At 44.4% G+C, this 24353-nt stretch overlaps 1 protein-coding gene across 2 annotated transcripts in view; it reads right to left on the bottom strand.

The window, feature by feature from the left end:
* Nucleotides 1-3041: 3041 nt before the first annotated feature.
* USP46 (ubiquitin specific peptidase 46) overlaps nt 3042-24353 on the bottom strand; it is a 60391-nt gene continuing 39079 nt past the window's right edge. For both annotated transcript variants that reach the window (XM_070396707.1, XM_070396715.1), the window contains exons 5-9: nt 17865-17941; nt 12009-12092; nt 9464-9661; nt 5940-6018; nt 3042-5098 (exon numbers count right to left, since the gene is read on the bottom strand). In XM_070396707.1, coding sequence (XP_070252808.1) covers nt 4997-5098; nt 5940-6018; nt 9464-9661; nt 12009-12092; nt 17865-17941 — 540 coding nt within the window. In that variant the 3' untranslated portion in view covers nt 3042-4996. The remainder of the gene's footprint in view (nt 5099-5939; nt 6019-9463; nt 9662-12008; nt 12093-17864; nt 17942-24353) is intronic.

Here is a 24353-nt window from a genome sequence, read left to right as displayed (position 1 = left end):
TGGCTTCAACCATCAAATTATTTTGCTTCCAGCCAAGTCAAATCTGTAAGTCTCAGTTTTCTTCTGAAAGCTCAAAACTTCGCTAAGGAGGTAAGAACAAAATAGAATTTCAACCCACAATGTAAATGCCCAACCTCCCCACAAAGGTTTTCATGGGATTCCACACCACCCTGATACAGCCTGCGCCCTCACACAAACATGGTCCGTGCAACTGAGGTGAATATGATACCCAAGGCTGTTAATAAATACTTTACTATGAATCGCCATGTGGGAAATGAGCACAAAGTTAGGAATCCTCGTTACAAAATCTCATGTCATTTCTGATTGTGGTGCCTCATAACCAACATGAAGTTTTTTCATTTGTTTGTAAACTCCTAACGTGCTTTTTTAAGCACTGTTGAACCATAAGGGAACTATAAAAGGAAACACAGGTTGATAAACCAATAAAATAGTCACACAGCTTAAAAACTCTCATGCCCTGAATGACTGGTTCTAATTATTTGATAACTAGAGGCCTGGTGCACAAAAATTCATGCACTCCAGGGTGTGTGTGTCGGGGTGGTCGCTCAGCCTGGCCTGTGCCCTCTTGCAGTCCAGGACCCCTTGGGGGATGTCCACCTGCCAGACATACCTCTGGCAGCCTGGGAGCCCTTGGGGGATGTAAGTTCCCAGGGAGCAGGGGTAGCGGGCCTAAGCCAAAGTTGGACATCCTTAGCACTGCCGAGGCAGCGGGAGAGGCTTGCTTGCAGCCGTCAGCCCGCCTTGTGGCTGAGCGGAGCTCCCACTGGGGGAGCGCACTGACCACCAGGAGGCAGCTCCTGCGTTGAGCGTCTGGCCCCTGGTGGTCAGTACACGTCATGGCGACCAGTCGTTCCCTGGTAGTTCTGCCCTTAGGGTCAATTTGCGTATCACCCTTTTATTATATAGGATAATGTAAAGAAAGTGTTTAGATATTTGATTCATAAAATCCAGTGTTAAGACTTTCAATACGCTGGCTCTTTTAACGTGAGAGTTAAGAGGCAAGATGCCCAAGTCCTTGATGCAATGTAATGGATTTATGTTTTTGAAACACTGTGTGCTCTCTAGAAGGAGCTGACAGGCAAGCTCAGGCAACACTGAGAGCAGGCAGGGAGAAGCCAGATGCTGATGGGATCCCAGAGCTGCAGCCACTTCCTTTTGGGGAATAAATCTTTTATTTTGCAACTAGTAGATTTCATACGCAAAGTCCCTAGCTAAGCAATTCTTGGTGATGCCTAATTACCAATCCTTAATTCTTTTTTTTTTTTCCCCCACCGATATTCTCAATTTGCTATTCCCCGGATACAGATTTCAGGATTAATTCTGTTGGCCTCTTCATTCAAAAATAGTAAGTTACCTCCAGAACAGTGACTTTATCAACCTTGACAGTAGTATTGCCTCGATCTATTACAATGACCAGAATGTTCTTTACATTCCCACTGCTATGAAATTAAGTCCAAAATAACTACCTAGATATGAGACTTAACAATGGCTCACATGTTTATAACATAATGTATATAACATTACCCAGATATAATTCTCTAGGAAGAGAATTCCTATTTTTTTAAATTTATTTATTTTCTGCAAACAATTTTAGAGGCAGGGTGTTAAACTGATTGAAATTTCACAAGATTGACATTATTGCTTAAAGTGCTTGAATTGGTTACATTTAAAAAAATTAAGGTACAGATTACTTTAAGTGAAAACTATGTTTTTTGTTTTTTTTAGCAACAAAGTCATATGAATGCCACACACATAGAGTAACTATTTTGGTTACACAGTAATGGAAGCCAAAAATAAATTAATGTAATACTGGAAAACAGAAACTTACTTAGGCAGAAAAGTAGGAAACCCTTTTCCCTGACCCATGCCATCTACAGAGTGAATCACAACAGTGCTGATAAACGCCTTGACCACAGGAGAGCAAAACAGGGCAAAACATTTAGCGCACAATATTTTAATACACGGGACTATACAAAGTTGATCAAAATGCAATGTTTAAAGATAAAGTCCATCTGTAATAAAGCTACACTCCAATATCGAAAATAAGCCCTAAGCTCCAGTTAGAGCATAGTTCATTGTTAGGCATGCCCATGAAATTAGGGGTACCCAGGAAATAAACGCCTGGGGGCCATTTCTGCCATTTCTTTCCCCACTTCATCTGACATCCAAAATATACCAGGCTACACAGCCAACCGGCTTCCTATTCCGACCAGCACCCTCTTGTGTTGCTCCTTGGCTGCCTCAGACCAGGCCACTTGGTGCAGCCTCAGAATGGAAAACGCATCGACATCCAGGACTAATGTCAGCATTTTACCAGAATTTACCTTTTCGGCATACTGCACCATAATCTAGATGCTAAACTAGTAAGTAGCCAATAAAGCAAGTATTTCTTCTCGTGTCAAGTGTAAAACATTAGGTAACTCATTTTAAAACACCCAGCAGTTGAAAAAAATTCAGCAGGCCTTCCTCCCGAAAACGACTCGTAAAAACCCTGGCCACGCCAGGGGCACTGCTGAGCCTTGTGCTATCCTTGGCCTCCGAATGGTCCGGCGTATCCCACACCAATCTCTGCTCTGGGGGATGAATGAGGGATGAAAAATAAAAGTGTGTGCATGCTGCTGTCTTTACAGAACGTGAAATGACCCGGGGGGAAGTAGCTGCCTAGTGTCTGTTTCATTAATTGAAGAGAAGGGAGAAATTACCCGATAGCTCTAAAGTTTAAAAACCTGATGGAGTGCTGAAGGATAAGTGCATTTTCCCAATCTTTTCCTGCATCACACAACCATTTCCATGTCTTTGCATCATCCCCCTTCTTGTTTTTTTTATTCCAAAAATCTATCCATGAAAACTGAATTTTAACTGACACTTTCTATTAAAAGGAATTACTTCAGTTAAATCACTGGAAAAAAAAAACTCTTTATAAAAAAAAAGGCATCCTGAATCTATGACTTTCCATTTAGATATTACTTACACAGGCTTCTAAATGAAACATTTTTTTTCTAATAAATTAGCTTCAAGAGTCATTTCAAAGATAATTTTAATAGTTTTTCTTATGAATCAGTTCCAAATATATTAGATATCAACCATCATTTTCTTAAGCTTTGCAACCTGCAGTCAAATATATGGGTTATATATAGTACAAACAGTTCCCTACAGCAATCACCTTCAATTGGAAAGTATCTCTCCTTAATAACAGAATAAAAACTCACCTTCCTGGTAAGTGATCACTGCATACGTTTCATGGAGGAAAAAACAGACAAAATATTTATAAATATGAATTTGCCTTTAAACAAGGCGATGTATACTTTTGTCACTCGTATAAAACAATAACGTGAAGATCACCCTGTTTTGTCTTCTCCAGTGAAAAGTAAAACATTTCACTTCAAGCATGAACAAATGAAGTGTCAGCATGCTTATTTAAGTTCTGAGCAATAAACAGTTCACGATATTTCAAAGATAAGAAATCCAGTTTTCATCTAGATAAAGTGCTATGCTCTTACTTGTTGCAAAATGGCCACTAACATTTTCCATTTCAGTTTTAGTTCACATTATGCCAAACGCCTGTATGTTCGTTCGCTGATTTATTAGATAACAAGATCATGTGTTCACAGTATATTATAGTGTATGGAGGTCAACCGACTTCCCAAAGGAAGGTCTATGACTCATAGCATTTGTAGGAAACCAAAAACCAGCTCCACGGCAAAACACCACATCAACCCTTTTAATAAAAGGTACCAATACTCAAATGATCTAATAAATACATATATAACAAAAGTGAAAAAAATAACTAGGGTGAGATGAGGTTCATCCAAAAAACTCCGTCTTGTCAAGCATCCGAGAGCCTGAGTCAAAGAAACGCCGCCGTTTGGCTCCCTCCTCCACCCACCCCGACACTTCCCTCGACCCACCTTCACGCCAGTTAACTCCAGTCTTCCCTCCAGGGAAGGTGCCACGTTGGCCTGGGCAGCTGCCGCCTCAAAGTGAACAGCGGCCCAGCGCGCAGCTGGTCCTAACGGGGCAGTGCCCTCGTTCTCCCGGGCACAGAATGATGCTGGTCTGACTGCTCAGGAGAGCTGCACTGGAGGCAGCCACCGGGGTCCCAGCCCTGTGACCACGGACTGCGAAAGGCCAACACCAGGCCTGGAAAGGTGCCCTGGATGCTTAGCAGTGCCAGATAGAGGAGAGAGACGACGCACGGGACCTTGCGGAAGAAAGTGGCACTAAGAACACACAGCAGAGTTATTTTCCTGAACGTGGTTTTGGTAGAAAGATAAGTAACTTTTCTCTCCCCATGAAAGCTTCCTCCTCCTGGCTTTGCCTGCTCTGAGCTCCCCACCCTCTTTGCCCCAGGGGGATTCGGGCTCGAGGTGAGCACAGCCTGGGCACACACTGGCGCCTTGAACAGCTCTTCACCCTGTCCCACCTGGACGATGGTTTTAGTATCTGAGGTTACTCACTTTTAAACAATTTCACCTGCACACACTTAAAGCTATAGTTGCAGCCCTAAAGGTGAACATCTACCCAATTCTGTCCTTTGAGGCAGAGAAGCTAAACATGGGTAGCTACGTTTCCAGGGACCCGGTAAAGGAATGCATTGAAAGGAGTCCCTGGAAACCACTTAGGAAGCTCAGCAAAGACTCCACACGTACTGCAGACATTCTAGGACATGTCATTCTAATCCAGCCAGAGACAGCCAGTGGCATAATGTTTACCCGACCCTAAAATTAGCAACTGTTATTCATATAAATCTTACTACAATCTGATTGCAGTTAACTTCTACCTCAGACTAAAATAAGACCACAAATAGTGCTGCATGTAGAAAAAAAACAGAGAGAGAGAGAGAGAGATTAACACAGCCAGATCATTGAGACTCGGAGTAATACATTGGTGGTCTGCAGGGAGAAGCAAGTCCGCAGAGAACCCAGTAACAGTGCTTGAACACTCCCCCTCTTGAGTTAGTCCCATGTCCTTTAAGTTATTCTCGTGACTGATAGAATAAAATATATCCAGATTCTGAATTTTTTGATATATCTGACGTCAGGCCATAGAATTCTTCAATTGCTTGGGCATCAATTTTCTGCAACAAAAGAGAAATAAAACAATATACTTGTGTAACGTGATGACTGGGAGGACAGGAGAACTAATGGAATGCACGTGGTAAGTGTCAGGAACACTGTTGGCTATACAATCACAACTGGGAACTTCCGATGGCAGCCGGCAATTCCACAGACTTGGCAGAGGACACGACTGCATGAACTGCACATCTCTGGGGAGAAAGCCACCCTCGAATTTAGCAGCAGCCACATGTGGGCATGCTGGAGGAGCCAGGACTTCTGTCTTTCTAATGGCAAACTGGGGGCCTGGGGAGTCACCGTGATTCTTTCCCTTTCTTTTTATCCCATGGGCTAAACTAGACCATGTCTTTGAGCGTGAATTCTCTCCAGCTACTATGCCTCTACAACAAAATCAACATTTGGAATACTTGGGTGTAATATAAAGATTTTCCAGGTCCAACAGACTGAAAAATAAAGTTTTTAATAACCAATACAAGAAAAATTTGGTATAATGAGAAAATTTTAACAGAATTTCGAAGTGCATTATTTGGTCTTTACCAGAGAGGACTGCAGTACATGAGGCGGCAGAACTCATTATAAATATGACTGATGGTGGCATAAGCTCCAGTGTCCATGGCTGATCAGTTAACCAGAACACAGTATTAAGGAGGCCATGATCACATGCCTCCTCCCTCTCCATAGAGAATGGGAAGCAGCAGGATTTCGTTTTGAGAGAAATGTACGTTGTTCTAAGGTCAGATGGTAGGAAAACAGGCCTCTTCTAGAAAACATCCACACCTACACATTCCCCAAAATGCGATCCCCACGCCCCCGCCCCTGCCGCAGAGCTCTCTGCATACCCACCTCTACGATGTCGTCATCAAACAAAAGCCAGAAGCCGTGACTTTTCACAATAGTGATATAATGCCCACGATTAGGACCGCTGGAAAAGGCAGAAAAGAAGACAGTAGCCCATTAACATTTACTTCTTTATAAGCAGTGACTCACTAGAGAAAGCTATCATCAGGGCAGAACTTGGCCTGACCGGCTCACAGAGGAGCACCAGGTGCTGGCGCTGTGCTGGGCACATGGAGTGCAGAGAGAAGTGGACATCTGGCGTCTAAGGACTCACAAACCAGGGGAAAACAGACATTCAGATTCAACAAATATAGCAAATAATCACTGTATGCATACCTACTATGTGCCAGATCCTATTCTGGCTGTCAGCGGAAAACACAGTGAACAAAACCAAGTCCCACTTTTGTGGGGGTAGGGGTTGAATAGGGAATAAACAAACTAAAATGTAGATGCATCTGCAGTGGTGGTAAAGGCCATGAAGAATAAAGCCGATGGATGGCATAGTGAGTGGAGAGGGACAGCATTCTCCGATATAAAGGGATGGAAGGGGCCTGATAACATGAGATGTGAGCAGAAGAAAATTTCCCTGAAGGAAAGGACTGTGGGACAAGCCATAGACTATTAGATGGAAGCATCAGGAATAAGGAGCAGCAAGTGCAAAGGTGTTGGGGGATACAGTTCTTGCTGTGTTCACGGAAGAGCAAGGAGGCCAGAGCCGAGAGAGCAAGGAGGCCAGAGCCGAGAGAGCCAGGGGCAGCCAAAGCCAAAGGGGGTAGGGGCTCTCATGGCTAAGATTTTGCTGTGAGTAAGCCAGGAAGATCCTGGGAAATTCTGAGGAGTTGATTTAAGTTTCAGAAAGATGTTACTAAACCACAATGTATAATACCAAGCATTAAAATAAACAGGTATATATTACACAACTAGAGGCCCGGTGCACGCAATTTGTGCATGGGGGGGGGGGGGGGGGGCGGGGAGTGTCCCTCAGCCTGGCCTGCACCCTCTCCAATCCGGGACCCCTTGGGGGATGTCTGACTGCCAGTTTAGGCCCGATCCCTGCGCTCTCGAAATCCTGGACCACTGGCTCCTAACCACTCACCTGCCTGCCTGCCTGCCTGATTGCCCCTAACTGCCCTCCCCTGCTGGCCTGATTGCCCCCAACTGCCTCTACCTCGGCCCCTACCACCATGGCTTTGCCTGGATGGATGTCTGGTCTAATTAGCATATTACCCTTTTATTAGTACAGAAGATAAAAATAGTAGAAAGAACAACTAAACAGCTATTACTCTGTAGTTAAGATTTGCACAAATGAGATTTTAATCCTAAATTTAGAGTTTTGTTTTGTGCAATACATCATTAAAGCTAAAAAGCGGTATTTCCCTACGGTTACTTTCTTTAAATACAAGATGACCCACACAAACTGTTCCTGCCTTTCTCCAACCTCACCCAGCCCTCTGCCCCCTCCCTGAGCTCCAGCCCACTGCTCTCCTCGGCTTTCACACACATCACCCTTCACATGCAGGCCTTCCACCCACTGCAACTGCCTGAAACGATCCTCCCCCAGTGTTTGCACTCTTGGCCCATGTTATCCTGAGGCCTCAGCTAAAAGGTCACCTGGGTAGATAGATCTCTGCCAATCACTCCCCTTGCTCTCACCGCCTGGTTGGTTCATTCCTCACAGTATGAATCAAAATCATAAAGTGTTCTGTACCTTCAGATCCTGCCCAGGGACCCAGGAAACAAGGGTTCAAAAGTGCTTGCAGCAGATATCAGTGAGTGAGGCTGTGCACCCACTGTCACCGTGAGCCAGGAGGCCCTGGCACAGAGAAGGGCTCAGCTCCCTAACCTCAGAGCTTCCCGGTGCCCCCAGCCAGCCCTGCTCTGCGTATCAGAACAATGTGCCTCTGGTGGGAAGAATGTAAAGAATCCCAGTGAGCAGCATGCGTGACTCAGCACCCACTCGCCCTTGCTGCCAGGGCTGCTCTGACCTCGTGCACCCATCACAGAGGCTGACTGTCCCAGCCCAGTCTCCCGCTCGTCCTGTCTCCTCAATGGGTCTCCGCCGTGCCCTCCCCAGTGCTCCCAGGATCACAGTTGGCACTCAGAGAGATCCCACTGAAAACCCATGCGTAGCCTACAAATCTGGGCGCTTGTTTCCCCATCACACTGCCCACCTCGGCACGATGCCCTCCAGGTACCAGGCTCTGCCTCCCCAAAACCTCCTCTTCCCAAGCCCTGCAGGGGTCCCACCTAGTGTCCCTGGCCAGCTTCCAGATCACTGGGCCCCTGGGTTCTTCAAAGGGACCTGTTAGAACTATTCCTCAGGGAAAACACAAAGCCGGCTTATCACTGCCCGAGAAATATAACTGAGAACACAAAATATCCAGTGACCTGAAGTTGGTCAATATGTGCAGGACAAAACAGGGGTGCTTCAGATGTGACGTGACAGCTCAGGATACCATCCACCTCAACACAGGATTAAAAGCTCATCAATCCACTCCTCCACGTGGAGCTGTGCACCTCCTGGAATAGTCCGTGCACCACAGCCCGACCGGGGCAAGATGCAGAGGAAAAGGCACCCGCACTGCGGCACATCCCAATCTAGAACCCGCGAGGGCAGGGAAAGCTGTGCCCACCCAGGAAGAGAGCACACACCGACCCCAGCTGAGCAAAGGAAAACAAGAGGGGAAGTCTCAGTAGCCTTTCCATGCTCAGACATCTCCAAATTACGGAAAAGATTTAATTATAAAAAAGATTTAATCAAAGGGGTTTCAGCAAAACACTGCTCTTCTCTTTCTCTTCTGATTATGTACTTTTTAAAAATAGACTTTGCTGTGGTTGTTTTTTAATAATTTATTGATTTTTAGAGAGAGGGGACAGGAGAGGGAGAGACAGAAAGAGAAACATCGATGTGAAAGCGCAACACTGATGGGCTGCCTCCTGCACGCCCCTTACCGGGGATTGAGCCGGCAACCTCTTGGTTTACGGGGTGACTCCTAAACCAACTAAGTCACACAGCCAGGGCCAGATTATATACTTCTCATGGAATGTTGGGCAAAGACTGAGAAATACATAAAGAATATTTTTTAAGAGTACATTTTCAATCATTCAAAATGCCAGAAAACTGAACTCTGATCTACTGCTTCGTCTTTATTCATACATCTTAAAATACTTTTGAAATCACATAACCTGTAACCTGGCTTTTTAAAAATTAAAATCATAGCATAAGCATTTATGCCTTCAAGTTATTTCAAATTCCTTCCAAGCATCATTTATAACCAAAGATTTATTATTTCCCTTGTGATAAAAAATTTAGAATATCTTATCATAATGCAGTTGATTTTACTTTATGTGTGCATGTAGACACATTTATATTTGTTTTAGATGATATATATACAAAAGCTTGGAAGAGATTCCACAAATAGTCCCATTATTACTGGGACTCACAGCCCAGGAAAGGCCCAGCTGGGTCTGCTTCGGCACAGGGATGAACCCCCCACTTCCCGCGTGCACCCGCTGCCGCTGGCCCGTACCTGCCACAGTGCACCACCACGGCCACCAGGTCATACATGCGGTCCAGGTTCACAGCGTCGCTGGAGGTGTTGAAGAGCCGCAGCTCCAGCGGGAAGACCACGCGGTAGGAGAGCTTGGTGTACCTGTGCAGCTGCTCCATGTACTTGAACCGCTTCAGATGCAGGGCCAAAATCATGGGCAGCTTTTTCACTCGCATCCTACGGAACCGTGAAATAGAAACCCAGTTGTACCCGACCCGTTAGGGAAACAGAATCCACTGTTGCCTGCAGATGGAGAGCAGGAGGGGTCTAACCAACTGCAAATGACCGACCACTCATAAGAGTAAAAGTCTGCTCACTTGTGTAGAGCTGACTTCTCCCACATCCTCGGCTGAGCACAGTCAGCCAGAGAAAAACGCAGCCTGGGGCTCTGTTGAGTGAGAGGAGACATTCCAGAACTTCTGTACCAATAAAATTAGGGAGTGCGATCGCTCTCTCTCACTGCCCAGCCTGCTAGGGAGGAACAGCACCTGGGTACCCCTCCCCAGCCCCTTCCTGAGATCCTGGACAGGAGGGTGGCAACTCTGGGGAGAGGATGCTGGGGCGAGGACAAACAGAAGGGTGTGGCCTGGACTTCCAGGTTCCAAGGACCAGAGGGATGAACAGCCACTGCCAGCAGCTGGCATCAGGAAACCAAATGTGCCAGGCTCACCACCACTCCCTCTGTGCTCTTGGACCCGTCATTTCCCTTCTCTGGCTCAGTTTCCTCGTTCAGGGGTTGGCTCAGCGCTCCATTTCCCAAACTGGGCTCCTCGGCGCCCTGGAGACGCTAATAGGGTGGGGTTTCTGCGACCCAGTTTGGACAAGGCCACTGTTTTGAAGCTCCTCCCTGCACCTTAGCACAGTGGTTTTGAGAAATCCACACTCAAGGAACAGTTTTCTGTTGTTTGATGCAGCATTTCCCAAACTTATATAAACACAGAAAGCTTTTCCCATCCAAGGGCCGTTAATATTCCTTGGTAGAAAGTCACAAAGACAACAGTCTCTGCAGTGAGCACTGGTAGGACCGAGTGTCCTCCGGGCACCTTCCAGGGCCCTGTCTATGAATATCCTGAATTTCTGTACATCCTGCTCAGCTTGTGTACACATCTGATGCATATTATTTGAAAGGGACAAATTTTAAGAGAATACTATTCAGGAATCTTTTAAGGTAAAACCCTGTTCAAAAAAAAGTAAGCAAAATAACAACATCAGCAGAAACATGAATTACGGGGAACCTCCTATTTTATAGAAGTACATGACATTTTAATGTGCGAGACCTCCAGGGCTGCACAGAAATCACCTTCCTGCCACATCGGAAGACCTGGGCTGGCCTAGGTATACGGATGGGAGCAGAGGCGAGCTTCCCTGACCACTAAGGAGAGAGAAGTGCCTACCACCCACGCTCCACCTGCCACAGTGACTAACCTTCTGTACCTTTAGATGCAGCAAGGAAAGATGAGAAGGGCTGGGAGGCTGGGCAGAGGAATTATTTCATCCTCAGTCTCAGGCCTCTGAGGGTTTAGATGGCAGTAATGAGCATCTATGAGTTACTGAGAGCATTCCACAACCAGGGGCCGGGTAAATTTAACTCACAGGGAGACTTCACAGGATAATTAAAATGTCAAGTTTCTTGGCTTCTGGGGGAAAATAACAGGGAAGCACTGGTTATCTCAGATTGTCCAAGAGCTGTAACTGGTGGTGGGAAAAGGATGGGCAACCTTGGGTTCTATATCAATTCAGAATGTGATAACTTTCCTATCAGCTACCCATATAATTGATGTGTTAGTGATTTCCTCATGATTCCTTATCAAATAATTAATTTTTTTAACCTCATATCTTCTAAATAAGAAGCTCTGCCCTCGCTGGGTGGCTCAGTTGATTGGAGCGTCATCCGTCCACTAAAAGGTTGCGGTTTCAATTCCCAGTCAGCGCACATACTTCGATTGCTGGTTCGATCCCCAGTCAAGGTGTGTACAGGAGGCAGCGGATGGATGATTCTCTCTCACACAGATATCTCTCTCTCTCTCTCTCTCTCTCTCTCCCTCTCTCTCTCCTCTCCTCCCACCCACCCTTCCACTCTCTCTGAAATCAATAAACATATCCTCGGGTGAGGATTAAAACAAAAAGAAGTTCCAATGTTTGGGCAATACTAACAACATTACTGAGTGACAACTATATGTCATGTACTCTACTAGGTCCTTTTAATAGTTCGCCTTTAAGCCCAAGACGACAGTAACTGTATCTGATGACCACTTGTTTACCCAGGGCACATAGGAGCACTCAATCAATATTTGTGGAAGGAATGCATGAGTGACCAAATGAGCAAATAATCATACGAATGGACAACTCTCCAAAGTGGGCATTCTTATCCTACTTTTACCCATGACAAAGGTAAATGGCTTCCCCAAAGCTCCTTGGCTATGAGCCCACGGAGCTGGGATTCAAAATCAGATCTGGCAGGCTTCCCAAGCTGGCTCCCCCTCCAGACACAAAGCCAGCCTCTTGAGCTCAGTCCTTTACGCACCTTTTCTGGGCCTCCTGTTTGCTGCAGCACGTTTCACAATAATATTTCTGTTCACTACACAGTGTTTCTGTGTTGCTGAAGTCTCTGCAGAGAAAAATATTTACAGTTTAAAAAGAAGTCCAAACTGTGCTTGGTGTACTGAGTTTTAAACGCTCTATCACCTATAGGGTAATCTTTAATTGAGCGTAGGTAGAGGAGTGATGAGAAAAGATCCTTCTTACAAGTATGATACCATTAGAGCAAGTCTACTGGGTTGGACTGTGATTCCACCAGGAGAGATGTTCAACTATAGCTTTATTTAATGGGACACAGACAGATGTTTCCAACTGATTCGGAAAAAACTCAGTGTTTAACAAAGAACACCTATAAATTGGAGATACAAATTATAATAGAAAAATACTAACTATATTAAATGCCCAACGCAAAGTTGAGTCCAAAAACGTCAATCCCATAAAATTACTGGGACTATTGTACAGGAATGATAAATGGCACATCTCAGGTCTGTATTTCCTAAGAGCTTAAAAGTGAAGATAAGGACATGGAAACCATATACAACTGCCCTTATATGGAACCAAGAAAGTCCCAATGATCAGCATGTGACGGCTTCCTCCCAGCCCTGCTCCCCGCCACCCCACACCCTGGATGACATGAACGTTGGCCTCCCTCCTTTTGAGAACAAATGCCATTGTGATGCTATGTCTGCATTTGACTTATAGCCTACTGATAGATTCATTTTTTAAATGTCATGGCTTTTCATTCTTTCTGGTCCCTGAGATTCTATTTAACATTCCTGTGGTACTACTTCAAAAGCAGAAAGAACATCCAGAATATAATAACACCCCAGAGTCTTGAAAAGGTCCGTGACATATCCTTATGCACGGGGAGTGTCCCAGAACCAGAACGGTCACATTTGACTAAACTGAAAATGTTAGCCGAGCCAGTGTGGCTCAATGGTTGAGTGTCAACCTATGAACCAGGAGGTTACAGTTCGATTTCCAGTCAGGGCACATGCCCGGATTGCGGGCTCGATCCCCAGTAGGAGGTGTGCAGGAGGCAGCAGATTGATGATTCTCTCTCATCATTGATGATTCTCTTACTCCCTCTCCCATCCTGTCTGAAATCAGTAAAAACATATATTTTTTAAATCGAAAATGCTATTATTCACAAGTGAAAGACTCAACCACTTATACAGAGCTTATCAAAAGAAAACATGGATTGTTTGTTCATTAAATTCCCAAATATTTACCAACAGTACTTGGAACTAGGTGCCAGAGATTCGCAGAGTCCCTGCCCTCACACAGCTCCGCCTACAGAGACATGCACAGGTGAGTCACAGACATGTGGTGCTCAGTGCAGGTCCAACATAAATCACTTCACACCGCTGATTCCCCTAAACCAGCCATGGGCAAACTACGGCCCGCGGGCCGGATCCGGCCCATTTGAAATGAATAAAACTAAAAAAAAAAAAAAGACCGTACCCTTTTATGTAATGATGTTTACTTTGAAGTTATATTAGTTCACACAAACACTCCATCCATGTTTTTGTTCTGGCCCTCCGGTCCAGTTTAAGAACCCATTGTGGCCCTCGAGTCAAAAAGTTTGCCCACCCCTGCCCTAAACCCTCCAACAGCTCCTCAGTGCACTTGTGAATAAGATCCAAACTCCTTGCCATGGGACAGGCCAGCCGTCTTCAGATCTGACAGCTCTTCTGACCTCATCTCCGACCTTGCCCACGCCCTTCACTCTGCTCTAGCCACACGGGCCAGCCTTCTCCTGTAGCTCATGTTCCACGCTCTCCCTGCCTCTTGGCACTTGCAGGTACTCCTTTCCAGATGCTTCCATGCTACTTTGCTCATTCGGAGCTCGGTGTAAATGTCACCTCTTGCCAGACTTCCCTGTCCACTTGCTCCAGACCCACCCAGCCCAGCCCTAGCCCGCTGCTGTCTGGTTTTCTTAGGAGCACTCACTGCTCTCTGAAACCATCCTCTCATTCATTTAGTACGTGTCTCTCCTCTTTGTGGGCACTGACTCCGTCTGCCTCACTGCTGTAGCCAAGCACGGAGAACAATGCTCACGGGCCTCAATAATGCAGCCGGCTGAACGAAAGCAGAGTGTGCACAGCGTCCAGGGAAATGAGGTCGGAGATGAGGTCCACGGGAGGAGACATGAACTTGAACTGGGGTAATTCAGGACATTTCCCCGGGGGCGATGCCCGAGTCAGGCTGTCAGAGGGAGAAAATGCTGGGGGGATAGGAGTCAAGCATTGCAGACGGAGGGAATGCTGACAGAGGCATGGAGGCACGGCGAGTACGCTGCTTAGAAGCTGGCGTGGACCCTGTGGCTCTGGAGCCCCACTAACCAGTCTCAGCAAAGAGAAGACATAATCAGACGGTGCTTTCTACAAATACCACTTCTGGCAGCACCACAGAGGAAGAACCGGAGTGGGTCGAAGGCCAGGAAACAATTTAGAAGGCAATTACACTCCATCCCGATTTCAAGTGCTTGGTGCATAATACAGTCTCACATTCAGCTGAATGAATACAGGCAACTCTTCAGAGAAGGAGCGGATGTGAAAGCCATGCTTGGCCTGCACAGGCTTACGGGGTGGACGAGGCGGGGGCTGGGAGAGGGAGAGGTGCGAATGGGTGGCAGTGGAGATGCACACCCTGGGTACATCCACCACAGACAAACCTCTGTATCCAGCTAGAGAACAGAAAACCAAGGCAGGCAGAGCAATGGACAGGGGTTTCTGCTTACTGTATTTCTCGAAGGCAGTTTCCTGAAGTATGTGTAGGCCCAGACAGCAGAAATACAGCAGAAGTTAGTACCTAATTTAAGGGCCCACTTTACAAATGACCACCAGCCTGCCCGGCCCCAGCTGGCTGGGAGCTTGCTGCCACGAGGACAGGGCCATGCTTTTAGGGGGTCTGTGAGTTGAGAAGTGGGAAGTGAGGCTAGGCGAGGAAAGGGGGTGACCAGCAGGAAACCCTGAGGCAGACCAGGCCTGTCAGTTGCTATTGTAAAACTGCTGGAACAAAAGCAGGCAACAAAGATGAGGAAACTGCACAATAACAAAGTCAGAGGGGAAGGAAAGAGCAGAGATCTTTTTCCAAGAGCAGATCAATTACTAAAGCAGAGATGAGGTTAGAGAAAAAGCACAAAACTCTTTGTATTTCTTTCAAAAGAGTCGTAGTGGCAGTAAAACACTATTTAAAAATATACTTTGGGGCCCGGCCAGTGTGTCTCAGTGGTTAAGCATCGACCTACGAACCAGGAGGTCACAGTTTGATTCCTGGTTAGGGCACATGCCCGGGTTGCAAGCTCGATTCCCAGCAGAAGGCCTGCAGGAGGCAGCCAATCAATGATTCTCTCTCATCATTGATGTCTCTCTCCCTCCCTCTCTGAAATCAATAAAAATATATTTAAATATATAGACACACACTCACATACAATTTGGGAACAAATCTAATATAAAATGCACACCTTTATAAATAAAAAAACTATACAATCTTATGGAAATGTATACAAAAAAAGCTTGAAAAAAAATGAAGAAAGACTATGTGCATGGATGGGAATGTTATATACTGTAAAGACGGCTATCATGTCCAAGGTAATGTCTATATTTGATACATTTTTTTCATTAAAATATTAACTACTTTCCCACTCAACACAATAGCTCAAAAATTGGTTTTTAAAAAATTCTCAAGCAATGCTTCCGGATAGTGCTCCTGGCGTGGCGCACATAGAAATGATACTACACAGCAAGGAGCTGCGGGAACCTGATGCGCTGCTCCTGTGGCTCTGCTCAGCCTCTAGGAGCGGAGGGCATGACACACACCTGCGACCCAGTTACCGTGGCACACCAACTGGGAAGCTTTGTTCTGAAACTGACAGCAGTGGTTCTCCTGGCTGTTCCTTAGAATCACCTGGGGAACTTTAAAAAAAATCTCAATCTCCATATCAGCCCCCTCACCTGCCCCCATCAATTACGTCAGAATCTCTCCAGGGAGAACCCAGGCATTGTTCTTAAAGCGACCCAACGTACTGCTCTGCAAACATTCACATGCATTTGAATCTCTTGGCGATCTTGTCCAAATGCAGATTCTGATTCATTCATTCATTCTTGGGGGAGACCTGAGATGCTGTGGTTCTAATGAGATGCCAAGTGACAACAATGGTGCTAGCCCACGAACCCCTGTTTGAGGGGCAAAGATCTAGAGCAGTGGTTCTTAAACTTTGGTGGTATCAGAATCACCAGGAAATTAATTAAAAATAGGGGCCCAGGCTCGCCGAAGTTGAATATGGCCTGGGCCTTGATTTGTACCAACCTGCCCAGGTGAATCTGACACAATAAAGTTCGAAAACCACTGACTAGAATATAAAAAAAAGATTAAAAATAGAAATCCATGAGAAAAAGTTATATGTCAGATATTAGAAAACACCATATAACAACAACCAAAACTGAAACACAGGACAGTAAAACTGAGAGATAGGGTGTGGCAAAGGAAGTGTGGTGGGACTTCTATGAACTTAGTGCATGAAAGAAATTTCTCAAAATAAGTAGAAAAGGAATTTTAAAAACTAAGATTAATTTTTAAAATAGAGTTTTAGGAGTATTAAAAGGCTCCTTTCCTCCTGGCTGGTCTCCCTGGGAGAAGGGGAATTTAAATGAGAGGAAGACAGAGGAAGAGGAAGGTGGCCTCAGAACAGGGAGCACTTTGAGGACAAAGGTAAGTTTCTGTGAAGGAGCCACAGGAGGGACTAAGGCACAAAATTAGAAAAGGCCACGTGAGGATAACTGAGATGAACTTCACGTATTTTAAGTTTTTGCCTGAGGCCATCCCTTAACTTTTCAAAAGGAAAAAAAAACTTACTTGGTATCCTCCTAGGGTAAAGAGGGCTCACCTTGCCTAAGACACAGTACTGAGATTTGAAATATCAGAATTATAGCTCAGCGACAATATGGAGCCTGTATCCTGAACTTAACTCCATTTTATACCATCATTTCTCTGGGACAAAAGTTCACTGAACACACATTGTAACTGATCACCAAAAACCATTCTGGAAGGAAGTGGCAAAAATATGACATTTAAATACCACAATTTTAGCTTGAATTTTTTTTTTTTTTTTTTTTTTTTACTTTTTCATCATCAAATGAAAGATAAAAATATCACATCAGAAGAGAAATGGAGTCATGATGTTAAAAAAAAACTTCAGAATTCTAATTTTAAAAACAAGCCTTCAAGAATGCAAACCAAGTTAAACCATGAAAAGGGCCAAAAATAGATCAGAATCACTCCTCATCTTTTGTCTCAGATGGAAAAAGCTGGCCTTCCTCCTGCACATCCCTCTCGGAGGTTGGGAATCTGCTGCCCATCGCAGAGCTCTCGGTTTGAATGACAACACCTGGCAGCTCAAAAGTGCATGATTTTTTAAAATAACAGAATAGATTAGCTTAGAAAAATAAAGGAATGGCAGGCATCTATAGCAATTATTAACTTAATTGTGTAAGAGTGTGTGTGTGTGTGTATGTGTGTGTGTATATGTGAGAGAGAGAGAGAGAGAGAGAGAGAGAGAGAGAGAGAGAGAAAAGAAAGCCCTTTAATACATCTGTAGTAAAGATTAAAAACTTAATGACTAACAGCTTCCATTTGATCCTCCCTCTTCTCCATAGGACTTTTTCCCAGACCACATACCCTTATTTTTAATCTCTCTTGGAAAAAAAGAAATAGGAAATGGTATTGTATGGGTTTAACAGAAAGGAAGATTATTTCCTAAAGAAATATGGGATATTTCCCCCACTTATTTACTAGCCTGATCAAAAGCTCAGACCACACTCAGAATTCATGAGGTTACCTTAGGCAGTGGGTAATGGATGTATTCTGCTCCACATCAACAGAAAGATCAAGAAAATCTTCATCTTTGCTACTAACCTGAAGCAAAAAAAAAAAAAAAGAAAGAAAGAAAAGTCTTAGGCACAAAACACACAACAGACATAGTACCTTGAACACTTAGAGGTAACCAAGAACCATAACTGCAGTAAAAGTGGTGTGTGGCTTTGCATATTCACTGGCAATCAGTAACCTTGGAAACCCAATCTACAGAAAATCCCAAATTTTCAATTTAATCATATCTCTATCCCAGCTTTGATTCAGAACTTTTTATTTTTTAATGTTTTTATTGAGAGAGGGAGAGAGATAGAAACATAGATGAGAGAGAAACATCAATTGGCTGCCTCCTACACACCCCTACTGGGGATGGAGCCCATAACCCAGGCACATGCCGTGACTGGGAATCAAACCAGCAACCTCTTGGTGTATAGGACGACGCTCGATCCACGGAGCCACCCGGCTGGCTAGAACTCTTAATAATGAAAACTTTACCAGATTTCTCTTCCTCTCCATTCATTTCCTCCACTGTTCCAAAGTAGGAAGTATCAGACAGGTAGCCATATAGCTCAGACTGGCAGAATGATAAAAACGAAAATGGAAAAAGGACGAGATACGTAGAAAACCTGCTACTCTGAGGGTCAGCCCTTCGTTACATTATCTGCACTTTCTGCCAGTCCCTTGAAATCACCCCCTTCTTCCCATGTCTGCTCATTCCAACCGCATGAGGGGCCAGGGTGCCTAATGTGCGAGGGGCTGTAGAGTCACACCGGCTCCAGGTGCAGCTGTCCTGTGACACAAGACGTGTACATCATGTGCAGAGCCCTGCACTGTCTGCGATAACAACTGGACCCGGAGCTGGCCTAGAGCCGAGACTCGCACCGGCCTGCCTGCCACTCCCGCCTGCTCTCAGGCAGGATGGCTCATTGGCCCGGGCTAGTTCTCAGCCCTCCACAGATCCAATTCCGGGCCTACTTACTGAAGCTCTCTGAGGAAGTGTATATATTCCAGCAGTTCACCAGCATTGTACCATCTTGGAGTGGGAGGGACCAATTATTCCTGCAACAACCTTGAGGTGCTCAGTCACGTGGCAACAAAATGAAAATAATACTCCTTTACGTGTGACAATTACCTTGGGACCCAATACTCCACTGCTAGGAAATTACCTAGAGAATTATTCAGAGATGTGAATACATCTTTTATACTTGTGTAAGTCTACACAAGACGATGTATTGAGACAGACTGCCCAGCGCCATATCCTGTCTCTGCCCCTTATTAAAGTGGATGACTTATAGCCAGGTACTTAGCCTCTCTGTACCTCAGTTCCTCATCTGTAAAGTGGGGACAGTAAGAGCATCTATTTCATAAGGCTGTTTCTAAAGATGATATAAATAATACATGTTAAGTGCCTTAAGAGATAAACATTCAACAAATCATGAGTAGAAAATGTTAAAAGGCCTAAAATGGTCAAGAAGTTGGAAACAGTTTACATACATTATGGGTATCACAGTAAATGAAAAAGTTGGCTATCCAATTATGTGAATTAATTCCAATTTTGTATTTAAAAGGCCTATATATAGTGGTGGAAAAAAGTAGGTTTATAATTTTGAATACACAAAACACAGGGTTAATTCTTATATCATTATTTATTTATTATTGTATTATTTTCCATATGAACAAATGTAAACCTACTTTCACCCACCCCTGTATATTTACATACACACACACACACGTCTCTATCATCCTAATTTAATTTTTTATGGCACTTATTACTGTAGAACCCAAATCCTTACCATTGCCTAAACTAGCCTTTTTGCCACATGACTTTACAGATCTCTTATCAAGGGGTATGTTCCCCAACCCGATTCTGCGTTCAACCACGTGTCATGCTTTGGCCAGTGGAATGTTAGAAGACGTGTTATAAGCAGGGGCTTGAGCAAGCACTTGTGAAACTGCTCTCTAGCCCTTCTGTCATCACCATGAGGATTGGCCCACTGTTCCCAGGAAGACTGGACCCAGGGAGCAGAGCTGTTCTCACATTGGTGCCCGGCCAGGCCCAGCCTCAAGCCAAACCCCAGCGGGCCTGCAGACACACGAGTGAGCCAGATAAAATACAAACACACAAGTTCAGCCAAGTCCATAGATGCATGAATTATAATGCTAAATCATAATTGATTTAGGTCAGACTTTTAGGGTGGTTCATAACAAAGCAACAGATAACCAGTACAACTACAGCAGGTCCTTGAATAATGTGGTTTTATTCAAGGCTGTTTTGTTATGACATTGATGAAATGCCATAGGAACTTAACTCTTATTTATATCAGTTAGCCAAAGGTAAAATTGGTTTCATTATACACTAGAGGCCCAGTGCAAGGATTCGTGTACCGGTGGGGTCCCTTGGCCTGGGCTGCGGGAATCGGGCCGAAACCAGCCCGGTGCATGGATTCATCCACGGCGTGTCCGGCCCGTTCTGCCCAGTCCCAATTGGGGCCATTCAGGGCCGGCCAGCCAGGGAGGGACCGTGGGAGGTTGGCCAGTCGGGAGGGCTCCAGAGCATGTCTGGCCTGTCTCGCCCAATCCCTATGGCCAGACCCCAGCAGCGTATTAGCCTTTTATTATATAGGATGTTCAACAACTGCAAAATATACATTCTTTTCGACTCAGCAAGGGAAACAGCCTTCCAGGGGTCTTCAGGCAATGTTAGAAGACACTTTTGTTGTCTCATCTTGGGGGATACTACTGGCATCCAGCAGGCAGAAGCCAGAGATGCTGCTAAACAACCAATAATGCACAGGGCAGCACCCCACAACAAAGAATTATCTGATCTTAACTGTTAAGTTCCAAGGTTGAGAGAACCTGTTTTCAAGTACATTTAAGAAATTGGACCATGTGTTAGGATTTGAAATATGTCAAAATAAATTTAGAAAGATTGAAACCATACAGAAGATATTCTCTAACCACAATGGAATTAAATTCTAAATCAATAATATTCAAATATCTAGGAAAATCACAAATGTTTAAAAATTTAACAGCATATTGCTAAGTAATATATGAATCAAAGAAAAAAATCACAAGAGAAAATTAGAAAATATTTTGAACTAATGACAACACATATCAAAAGTTGTGAGATGTAGCTAAAGCAGTGCTTAAAGGAAAATTTATAGCTTTAAAATGCATATATTAATAAACTGTAGAGCAGGGACTATCTTTTCTGTTGGTCTAATTATTATAGCCCTAATACCTAAAATAATTTTCAGCATTTAGTATGTACCCAATAAATATTTACTAAATGAATGAATAAATAACAAAAGAATGAAGAAGTAGAGAAACCAAGATGGTGGCATAGGTAAACACGGGAGTTTGCTGCCTCGAACAACCTCTTCAAAAATACAACTAAAAGACGGAACGGACATCATCCAGAACCACAGGAAAGCTGGCTGAGTGGAAGTTCTACAACTAGAAGGAAAGAGAAAAGCATACCGAGGCTTAGAGGAGGTGCAGTGCTGAAGTAAAATACTAAGAGACCACCAAGATGGCGGCATAGGTAAACACTGGAGACTGCTGCCGCAAACAACCACTTCAAAAATACAACTAAAAGACGGAATGGACATCACCCAGAACCACAGGAAGGCTGGCTGAGGAGAGACTCTTTAACTAGAAGGAAAGACAACAGCATACCGAGGCTCAGAGGAGGCGCAGTGTGGAAAATTTAAAGGTGTGGTGGTGCGCGCAAAGCGGGCTGGTGGCTGAGGGCGCGGTTGTCATTTTCAATCAGGAGGGAGTCTCAGACTCTGAACTCCAGATCCGGGCGAGTCTCTAGGGACTCAGACTCAAACGGGAGAAGCGGGATTGTCTGGCATCAGTTGGAACGTGAGGGCAGCTTTCTCTCCGAGGTCTGCAGCGGTTGCCAGGGTTCTGAGAAGCAGAGCTTCTGGGAACAGGACTGAGAGCAGCCATAACTGCTCCCTCCGCCCGCCCTGTTGATCCCCTGTGACCCGCCCTGCCCGAGCCCTGCGCAGAGCCATTTGCCGGATAGCCTCAGGCAAAGGCTAGATTAGCACCTCTCCAAAGGACAGAAGTTTTCTCGGCAGACACAGCTGATTCTCACAGCCAGTCGGCCTAGTGGTCAAATCCCTCTAGTATTAACTACAACAATCAAGGCTCAACTAGAACAAGACTTCGCACAAAGACCACAAGGGGGTGCACCAAGAAAGCATAAAAAATGCAGAGACAAAAAAACATGACAGAAGTGGAGGATATAGAGGCTAAAAAACGCAATTTTGAGGGCTTGCAATAATGTGCTAGAAGCTGCCAATAAACTTGATGAGAGCCTCACGAAAACTAATGAGACCCTTGATGCTATGATAAAGAACCAACTAGAAATTAAGCAAACACGGACTGAAATAAAGAATATTATACAGACATCCAATAGCAGACCAGAGGAGCGCAAGAATCAAGTCAAAGATTTGAAATGCGAAGAAGCAAAAAACACCCAACCGGAAAAGCAAAATGAAAAAAGAATCCGAAAATACGAAGATAGTGTAAGGAGCCTCTGGGACAGCTTCAAACGCACCAACATCTGAATTATAGGGGTGCCAGAAGATGAGAGACAGCAAGATATTGAAAACCTATCTGAAGAAATAATGGCAGAAAACTTCCCCCACCTGGTGAAAGAAATGGACTTACAGGTCCAAGAAGCACAGAGAACCCCAAACAAAAGGAATCCAAAGAGGACCACACCAAGACACATCATAATTAAAATGCCAAGAGCAAACGACAAAGAGAGAATCTTAAAAGCAGCAAGAGAAAGAGACTCAATTACCTATAAGGGAATACCCATACGACTGTCAGCTGATTTCTCAACAGAAACTTTGCAGGCCAGAAGGGAATGGCAAGAAATATTCAAAGTGATGAATACCAAGAACCTACAACCAAGATTACTTTAGCCAGCAAAGCTATCATTCAGAATTGAAGGTCAGATAAAGAGCTTCACAGATAAGGAAAAGTTAAAGGAGTTCATCACCACTAAACCAGTATTATATGAAATGCTGAAAGGTATCCTTTAAGAAGAAGAAAAAGAAAAAGGTAAAGATACAAATTGTGAACAACAAACATGCATCTAGCAACAAGTGAATCTAAGAATCAAGTGAATAAATAATCTGATGTACAGAATGAACTGGTGATTACAATGAATCAGGGACATAGAAAGGGAATGGACTGACTATTCTTGGGGGGGGGAAGGGGAATGGGAGATGCGGGAAGAGACTGGACAAAAATCTTGCACCTATGGATGAGGACAGTGGGTGAGGAGTGAGGGCGGAGGGTGGGGCGGGAACTGGGAGGAGGGGAGTTATGGGGGGGAAAAAAAAGAGGAACAAATGTAATCTGAACAATAAAGATTTAATAAAAAAAAAAAAAAAGAATGAACAAGTAAAAAGATATCTAAAGACATCGAGTGACAGAATTATAATTTTCTTTTTATACATTCTGTTTTCTTTCTTTTTCTTTTAATCCTCACCTGAGGATATTGTTTTTTATTGATTTTAGATAGTAAAGGAGAGAGACAGACACATCAATCTGTTGCCTCTTGTACACACTCCAACCAGGGATCAAATCCGCAACCTAGGTATGTTCCCTGAGTGGGAATCGAACCGGCAACCTTTTTGGTATACAGCATGACATTCCACCAACTGAGCAACCTGGCCAGGTTACATTCTGTTTTCTTAAAATAATCCACAGGTATTATGTTTTTTAATTAACAAAACTTTTTCTAGAACCAAATGGCCCTTCTCGGGGGGTGGGGAGGAGGAGAGGGGAGAAAGAGGTGTATAGCCAACTGAAATCATACATAATTTAGATAGCTAGGATCAGGTTTTACTAAAACTATTACAGCTGGAAGGGAGCAAAAACAAAGAAACATTTTCTCCTGTTAGGCAGAAATCTTTTTCTCTACTCATTTTAGGAGATGGGGGGTGGGGGTGGGGTAAAAATCTAGTTAACTAACTGGGTAAAGTTACTGTAACTTTCTCAATTCCCAATGCAAACTGCTCCCAGGATTTAAGACTGTGAGAAAGCACTGCTCAGGTGGATCAACCCCGCTGGGAATATCAAAACACAGCATAAACCCTCCCACTTGGGTTTCTCTCTCTCCCTGCCCAGATTGACAGTCAAAAGCAACGAGTGATCAGCAATCTTTTTTCCTTTCTCTCTTCCCAGAAAGCTGCCAGAAAAGAAAACCTTTTTCTTCCCACGCACAAGGATCTCATTCTGGTCTAAATGAAAATACAGCTTGTCTCCACGGAAACATAGATATCACTAAGACTCCAATACTCTCAGCAAGTACAGGCTACATCTTATTCTCCTTTCTCCCCCCCGACTGGGTTCCCCAAAAACTCTAGTTTAAGAATGGTGGAAGAGACCCTACTTGCTCTTTGCCAAAGTAATAATTACAAATTAA

This window comes from Myotis yumanensis, unplaced genomic scaffold, assembly GCF_028538775.1.
Source record: "Myotis yumanensis isolate MYYU_CA2020_CCGP unplaced genomic scaffold, mMyoYum1.0.hap1 SCAF_1, whole genome shotgun sequence".
Lineage (NCBI taxonomy): Eukaryota > Metazoa > Chordata > Mammalia > Chiroptera > Vespertilionidae > Myotis > Myotis yumanensis.
The sequence above is the reverse complement of the archived record's forward strand: the minus strand, read 5'-3'. Positions and strand labels throughout refer to the sequence as shown.